This window comes from Nicotiana attenuata, unplaced genomic scaffold (genome assembly GCF_001879085.1).
Source record: "Nicotiana attenuata strain UT unplaced genomic scaffold, NIATTr2, whole genome shotgun sequence".
NCBI lineage: Eukaryota > Viridiplantae > Streptophyta > Magnoliopsida > Solanales > Solanaceae > Nicotiana > Nicotiana attenuata.
The window spans coordinates 905,645-914,822 of NW_017670339.1; the positions used below are offsets into that span (position 1 = coordinate 905,645).

General features: G+C 31.8%; 1 protein-coding gene across 1 annotated transcript; it reads left to right on the forward strand.

Annotated features, from left to right (window-relative positions):
• The first annotated feature begins 8,190 nt into the window (after positions 1–8,190).
• On the forward strand, positions 8,191–8,688 carry LOC109238087 (auxin-responsive protein SAUR50-like). The gene has a single exon (XM_019404520.1). It carries the CDS (start codon positions 8,191–8,193, stop codon positions 8,686–8,688), a length of 498 nt encoding a protein of 165 aa, XP_019260065.1.
• Positions 8,689–9,178: the final 490 nt, after the last annotated feature.

The following is a 9,178-nucleotide window of genomic DNA, read 5'->3' on the forward strand; positions in this document are numbered from 1 at the left end:
CGGGGAACAAGTAAAAGGAAAAGAAAATTCTAGAAATTAGGAAATTTGATCCCAGGAGGCTTTGAATGGATTGTTTGCATAGTAATTTAAATGGATTCTTCATTAATATCATGAGGAGTTGGGGGAAGTGCACGGTTAGTCATTAATAACACATGTATTTACTTTTAAGCCACTGTTTAAAATGTCTTTAGTCTTTAGCCACTGCTTTAATAAATTTTAACTGCCCGGACGAAAATACCCTTCTGCTCATGTCCTTAACTTCAGGACTACATGTCCTTAACTTTTGAACTTGTAACTCTAAGTTCAGGACTTCAGGACTACATGTCCTTAACTTTTGAACTTAACATCGGGACTTCAGGACTACATGTCATTAACTTTTGAAATTAACTTCAGGACTTCACGACTACATGTCCTTAACTTTTGAACTTGTAAATGTAAGTTCAGGACCAAGTGTCCTTAACTTTTGAGCTTGTTAGTCTAAGTTCAGGACCTATTGTCCTTAACTTTTGGGCTTCTTAGCCTAAGTTCAAGACCTATTGTCCTTAACTTTTGAGCTTGTTAGTCTAAGTTCAGGACTTCAGGACCTATTGTCCTTAACTTTTGAACTTGTAATTGTAAGTTCAGGACCTATTGTCCTTAACTTTTGAGCTTGTTAGTCTAAGTTTAGGACCAAGTGTTCTTAACTTTTGAACTTGGAACTCGAAGTTCAGGACCAAGTGTCCTTAACTTTTGAACTTGTAACTGTAAGTTCAGGATCCATAACGTAGCAGAAAACCAAACGTTATTTGTATTTTTTCAAAAAAAAAAATAATAATAATAATAATTGCAATCTACATATAAGATTGATGTCAAATGAAGTGCACAAAATTCTTCCAGAATCATCGTAGTTTGCTATTGATTATTCCAATAAATAAATTGAAAGAATTACAAATATAAAGAAAATAAGAGTACAATTTCAGAGAGTAACAACCAAATCATCCTACAATTTCTTGGTTGGTACGTTGACGAGTTAACAAAAATTAAATTAATGATAAAAGAAAATAATAAGGACATCTGAAAAGAACAAAGAAAGAAATTATGAATTTTCATTAATGCTTATGCGCTTCTAAGTTCTATCTTCATCATCATTTTCACAAACTTACGAATGATAAGTGTTTTTGCATCGAATTTGAGAGAGAGAAGCGAGGGTTTGAGAAGAAAAGCAATAGAAGAAAGGGTAAAAATATCTTTTCATATTAATTTTAATAGAGCAGTGGCTATTTTTGCTCAACAGTAGAATTGTTGGATAAAAAATAAATACCACCTTCAATAGTGGCTACCACACGCCATTTTTACTCAGGAGTTTGCAATGTGTCGTATTTTATAGCGTCACTTGGCGTAACAATATTGCTCAAAGGTTAATCTTAATCAAAATATCGAAAATGACTTTAAGAAAAAGATAAAATATCAGATAAATGTTTCACAACCCATATTCGCGTACGTCAGATCACGTTGTAAGTTAGTCGACGTATCGAGAAGATATTATCTTTGAGATGATAAGAAGTTAATCCTATTGGTCTTAAGTGATTGTATAAGAGTGGTTAACAAGTATTAGAACTTAGAAGTAAAACGAATCAAAGATGTTGCAACCCATATTTTCGGGTAAAACTAGAGTAGCTTAATATTCTCAGGAGGTCGTATTTTAAGGTATTTGAATCATATAATATCCATATCATATTCTTGAAGTCAAACGAGTTATGAAACAAAAGTCGACAAAAGTAGTCGCAACTTACGTTCATAATTTTACTTAAACTTCAGGTCAAATGTTAAGCTTTTCTCTCAATTTACTTAGAATTACAAGGTGATCAACCTATCAAATTGAAGATCTACGAGTCCAGTTTCCAACGCATTAAACTTTTTGTCTATACGACGTCGCAGTAGAGAGATATTCGTATTTCTCGCGAGACTGCGCAAGCAGCTCTCTATGGGACACACATAGGCGGTTGAGATATATTGATATATATGAGACGCCTTAGCCCATTTTAACTCATTCTTTTTCACTCTCTTCAGACCCTAGACACCTAAAAACTCTCTGTCAAAGTTCTCTCATGATCCAATACCCAAACTAAGGGCAAATAATACAAATCAAGTGTCGGAAATCCCGTGGCGCTAGTAAGTTTCTTGTTCTTCTTGTTGTTTCTGATTTTTGGGTGGTTCCAGCTCATGTGGGAGGTTGTTTTAAGTGGTTTAAGTTCTATAAAATATTCTCTCAAGTTTTTAATATCAACCCTAGGTGATTTCAATTCTTCCAAAGTGATTAGTGCCAAAAAATCCGAATTGATTGCTAGTTTCGCTTTTTTGTTATTGTGGCAGCATTGGAAGGATATTTCGTGGTGAAGTAAGGTCCAATTGGAGTTGTTCTATCTGTTTAAAGGTAAGTAACCTCTTACTCTACATGTATTTAAGATTATCCAAGTTGCGGTTAAGTCGTTGAAGCTAGAACTTGTGAGATATCTATCGAAAGGCTTGTTAGTAATATTGTTGGTTGGTGGACTATTTTGGGAGGCTTAATATAATTATTATTGGTGTTGTTTGGGTTGTTTGGTAATTTTTGTAACTTGTGGTAATTCATATAAATAGGGGAGATGTTGTCCGTTTCATCAATAGGTTGCGGTCGATATATAATAGTTACGACGCTTAAACGATAACTATAGTATCACTTCTCTTATTGTAGACTAAGGAGTCGTGACATTTGCATAGCTTGAGGTTGGGTAGTATATACAAGGTATGTGAGGCTATCCCTTTCCTTCTTTTATACAACTCCGATTGTACATAATGTAATGAACGAGCTTTCAAAGATACTCCACTCTTAGAAGCTAGCGGTATTTACATTGTTTCCCTACTTATGGAACGATTGATATTGATGTTACTTCTCTTATTCTTATGTTATCAACATTATTGGTACTTCCTGATTCTTATAAGATCCATGACGAAGAGTTAGTCCTAATAACGTGTACGAAGGTTACTGACCTTATGTCGCTCCGAAAGGTTCAGAATGTGATTCCAATGACTCCAACATGCATTATATATATGTACCTATTTCACTCTATCGAGCCGCGCTATAATCGACCGAGTATTGCACCTATTGTGCAACCACTGATTAGTTGGGTTTTACCGAGCTCCATGTGATCGGATACGATTATACCGAGCCTTATGACGGTCGGGTACATAATTACCGAACCTATTACAGCCGGGTATGATATGATGATGATGATGCCCACATAAGTGTGTGTGTGTGTGTGTGTGTGTATATATATATATATATATATATATGTATGTATGTATGTATGTATGTATCATGCCAATCGCCCCTAGAGACACTCAGATATTACAGGTTGTATCTTCTCTATCCCTGCTTACATTACTGTTCTTATTTATGCTTTCCTGCCTTACATGCTCGATACTTTATTCGTACTGACGTTTCTTTTATTTGTGGACGATGCATGTCGTGCTGCAGGTCCTGATAGACAGGTAGACGTAGCTCCCCCACCACAGTAGGCTGCGAAGTTCAGCGGTTATTGGCGAGATCCCTTCTTCGGACTTGCCGTGGTCTTAGTATGCACTTTTGTTATAGACATTATGGGTATGTCGGGGTCCTTTTCTAGCAATGTTACAGCACTTATGTTCCTTTAGAGGCTCATAGACAGGTGTCGACTCATGTATAGTTTGGACTGCCTTGTCGTTACCGGTTGATTTTTGTTATTTAGTCTCTCATGGCAACTTGTCAGCTCATACCTTATATATAGCTTCATAACAGCCTTGTCGGCCCATATTATGTATGTTCATGTCATTATCTGTGATTGTTGGTTGTTGATGATTCATATCTACCATTTATGTTGATCTCGCCGGCCCGTATAGATAATAAGAACGGTTAGATAAAATGTACGTTGGTGCTCAGCAGGTATGGCCCGGGTGCCAATCATGGCCCTCCAGTTTGGGTCGTGACAAAATGACAAATAGATTACTATGCATTTGGATATGTAACTGAACTCACATAAATCATAACCAATTCTCTAAGATCTATAGTTCCTAGCGCAAATCATGCATCAAATTACGTAATTAGCACGGTTGACACTCAAATTTTTTAACAAATAAATAATTAATGTTATATTCATCTATAGAAATATGAAGATTGAGAGTAACTCAAAATAATAAGTCATAGTTCGCATTGACAATATCATAGAGTGAATATCATTTGAATAGTCAAAATTTATATAATCACTTACTATAGGTATTCATATTTTTGTTCTGTCTCTCAAAATCATCAATCTTTTTATTATTTTACTATCTGAAAGTAATCTTATATTTACTCGTGAGAAGGATTATTTAAATTACAGTATTTATGGAGTTTGTCGATTATTAACTTATAGAGAGACAAATTGTGTAGTTAGATAATATTTTTAAAATATTATAGTTTTTTAATCGTTTGAAAGATAAGACGTTATAGTTGAATTTTATCGTATAGTATCTTTTGCACTATTGCATTTTGTATTAAAAAAAATAGATATTTTAATTTGTGATTTTTTAATTTTGTTTAATTTTCTTAAATTTTAATGTATTATATATATTTTGTGGGGTTATTATGCTATATTGCTAATTGATTTTGATGGATTTAGTATATGTGATAGCGTTGACCAATGAATTTTGATATTCCATCCTTATATTGACTATTGAGAATGAAAACAAACAATTACATAAATAGACTAAAGAACAACAGTTACGTTTACTTCTGTCTTTTTATCCAATGAAATTTATTTTGATAACTTATTTAAAATGATTGACTAATGAAATTTATTCTGATATTTTACATAAATAGATTAAGAAAACTGCAGATAAATTTATTTCTCTGTTGTTTTTGCCATTAAAATACTTTCTTTTGAAAAAAGAGTGCCAATTTTGTAAGGATTGAATTCTTGAAATATAGAATTACGCCTCCTTTTTCTTTTTCTTTTCATCAATTTTGTTTTCTTTTTCCTCATAGTAACGTTTTAAGCTCAAGCAAAGACTATCTATTAGGAATAATTGAATGGTTAAAATGTTACAATTTGAATTGCGATGCCATAAATTTTGGCCAGTCGTCGTTGCTAGCTTACTCTATCATGTTAACTATATGGAAAAAAGATAATATATGTGATTCATCAACCAGATTACGATATGATACTCACTTAGATTGTGATAATAGTAGATAAATGAGGAAGATTCAGTGGAGATTCATTAACAACGAATATATGCATAGTAGGAATTTCATTTGGAGTGCCATAATTGTTTCTCATTCTAGATGGTTTTGCTCAAACTATGATAAATGGAATTTTCTCCATTTCATTGTTAGTTATTTCTCGTAAAATATTTAAGTTATTCTTATCTTATATTTTATCTTGCTTGGTTGGCCACTCTAAATCTCATTTCTAATAATATATTTGTGTTATTCTTTTACTAGTATTAGATTTGGTGTATGTGTATTGCACGTGTAATATAACTTTTTTGTCAAACATTACATAATTAGTATCTAAAAATTATGAAGTTTTTATTGCATACATATCAAGAATTATTTTGAATTATAAAATAGAAATTAAATTATCTAAAAAAGCTTAAATATTCACATTCTCTGGGAGTTGAGTGTAATAATGTTTATTTGATTAATTTATGGCTTTTATATTTTATATGTTTATGACATGATAAACAATCAGTGATATATATATATATATATATATCTCTTCTATGATTTGATAGTCTGTTGGTTTTTTGGTTTCAACAAACGCTTCCAAAGGTTGGATTTTTGTAACGTCCTAACCAAACCAAAAGAAAGAAATTTTAGAAAAACTTTTTTTATTTTGAGTTTTACTCGGGTATATTCTAGAATTTTAGAAAAACTTCAACTCTTCATCAACAAAGTTAAAGGTCGTATAAGATAGTAAGATACTCTCATTTTTTGCATTCAGCTTATTTGCACAAGAATCTTCTTTTAACTTAACATATTCCTACAAAATTAACAAAAATTGCACTTAAAAAGTTTTACTCCTTCAAACAAATATTCTCAATAATTAAGTAGTAACTTTTTTTATAATACTATACCATGCGTAAAATACATGTATATAATTTGCAAGACAATTTCACTGAATCAGATTACATAAAACAAACTCTTACAAACTATGTTTATTTTGTGAAGCTTCTGCTCATTCTCCATTCTCATATATATATATATATATATATATATATATTATATATATATATTTATTTATATATATATATATATATATATATATATAATAAATATATATTATATATATATATATATATATAGATATTATTATATAATATATATATAAGCAACAAAAATTTAAACTAATAATAAAAAAAATTTCCATATATGATTTAATAAATGTTATTTCAACATAAAATTTAGAAAATTATTTTCTTTCTAGAATATACCCGAGTAAAAGTAGGTACATGCAGGGGGGAATCGACTTTAAAATTATAAGTTTTCTTAAAAAAAATTCACCAAAATAACAAGATAGAATATTAATGTCTCAAATAAAAAATAATCAAGTACTCAATGGCAGAAAGTTTCGCTCTTTATATCCTTGTAATGTCAAATTCTTAGCAAATATAAGTATGAAGAATGTAAGAGAATTCTTAAATAAATCTTACATTCATATATAAATTGTGCATTTATAACAAATCTCCGTCGAACTCATCATATGTACTGCTCGACAAAATAATATCAATTTATAACTCCTGCTCTTGTTTTAAAGAGTCATACAAATATCATATTTATATGATAAATAATTGTCCATGGAAAAGTATGCAAAAGAAAATTGGTAGTACCAGATTTGTTTAGGTGACTTTAAACTATTTTTTATTCGTTTATATTGGCTTTAAGTTGAACTTCTTTGTTTGAGAATAGAAGTGAAAAATTTATTAATGATCTCGTACTCTTAAATATTAGTAGTTCATTTATAAAAGGAAATTTAGAGCATTTAATATCGTTGCACAAGTAGATACATATTTCAAATTAGGAAGAGTGTAATAACCAAAAATTTAAGCAATTTTAAAGTCCTAAAAATTAGAGAAATAGTTAAATTATAATTTCATCCAACATAAAATTTATTTATAAGGTTAAAAAAGACGGACGTCATTTCTTTAAGGGGTTTTGTACTTAAAATATAGTATAGATTAGAACTTGAATGTTACTTAATTATGTAATACTTACTTTTCCTATACGACTAACTAAACATTAATATTTTATTTAATTATAATAGGGTCGAACTATCCTATGATTTCAATTCGGTTAAAAAAATTCTCTTGAACAATTCACGTGTTACTTAAAGGAATAATACAAAATCTTAAAAAAACGCAATCTGCTAGTACAATAGGATCAACCAAACAATCCCTAACTAGATTACGATAATCACTAACACAAATATATGCATAGTAGGAATCTCATTTGGAGTGTAATAATTGTTTCTCATTCTAGATGGTTTTGCTAAAACTATGACAAATGAAATGTTCTCCATTTCATTATTAGTTATTTCTCATAATATATTTGCGTTATTCTTTTGCTATTAGAAACCCCACGATACGCATATAATATAAGTTGAACCTAATTAAGTTGTATTTTACTTGTTGGGCCCTAATCTAATTTCTCATAGTATATTTGTGTTACTCTCTTACTAGAATTATTATTATGTAATAATTACTTTTTTATACGCTAAACATTAATATTTTATTTATTATACTAGAATCAAACTATCCCACGATTTCAATCCGATTAATTTTTTTTTCCTGAGCAATTTACGTATTAATTAAAATAGTATATGAAACCTTAAGAAAAGACTACTTATCAGAATACAATCAACCAAACAATCCCTAACTGGTTCACGATTTTGGTAAGGTAATATGTTTGGATGACTATCTTGGTCAAATCAAATGAGTACAAGAAAACAACTCAATAGAATTTAGTAGTATACACTTTTTCCACATACCCCCTCCCTCACTAGCCCCCCACCACCCCTATACCCCTACTAGCCACCTCACAAGTCTTTAATTTCCTTTATAAATCTCCAACACCTCTTCTTCAAAGTTCCTCTCTCTCTTAATCTCTCTAAAAATATTGAAAGAGAAAGAAAAGAGCAAAAGCTTCATTCATAATCAATGGCGTCCGCCATTAAGAAAGGGAACATGATTACTCAAATCGTGAGGCTAAAACAAGTCGTCAAACGCTGGAAAAACAAGTCCCTTAAGCGCCGCAGTGTCCTCTCGTACTCCTCATCCGATTCAGACGAACCGGCATTATCCGGTTCGGACCGGCGGACACCCTCAGGATCATTGGCGGTTTACGTGGGGCCAGAACGCCGCCGGTTCGTTATCCCGACCCGGTTCTTGAACCTCCCCGTGTTCATCTCGCTGCTCGACAAGGCAGAGGAGGAATTCGGGTACCAGAGGACAGGCGGGTTAGTTTTGCCTTGTGAAGTCGAGTACTTTTCGGAGATTTTAAGGTTACTGGACCGGGATGAGGAACGTTTCGGCCATTTGGGTTTGGATGAGCTTGTTAAGCTGATTTCTGAAGTGGGGTTTGAATCTTTAGATCAGTCTTGCAAAGAAGCTGCTTCCCATGGTTTTGCTCCTCTTCTGCAGAATGCTAGGGTTTAAACGGTTTTAATTCTAACAATGCGCGGTTCGGTTCTGTTCCTCCCCGGTTCGGTTCTTGAAGGAGGAAGCTCCCTAGGGTTAGGTTTTTTCTTCTTTTAAATAACTGTAAATGGTGGTGGATTGGTAAATGGGGTCCACAGCTACCTGACCTAGGCAGTTTTCTTTTTTCTTTTTTTATAGTTTTTTTTGTTTATTTTATTTTTCTTGTTTTTCCACCATCCTTGAACCCAGAATTTAATTTCTGAAGCTTTGCTGGGTTCCAATGAGATGTGGGTGAATTTTTTTTTTTTATTTAAGGTTAGTTAGTGCTATTTTCCCCAGACAATTAATATTTGTTCTGGTGGTGGTGACAGAGAGGCAGATAATTGTTATTGTATTATTATCATTATTATGACGATGATGAAAAAAAAAAAAGTAGTTTGAGTTAATGAAATATTCATATTGACTTTAGTATTTGAAAAATCTTGGTGTTATTCCTATTCTTTTGGTT

Excerpts from the sequence above, each read along its gene's own strand:
- LOC109238087 (XM_019404520.1), top strand. The coding sequence starts at position 8,191 with ATGGCGTCCGCCATTAAGAAAGGGAACATGATTACTCAAATCGTGAGG.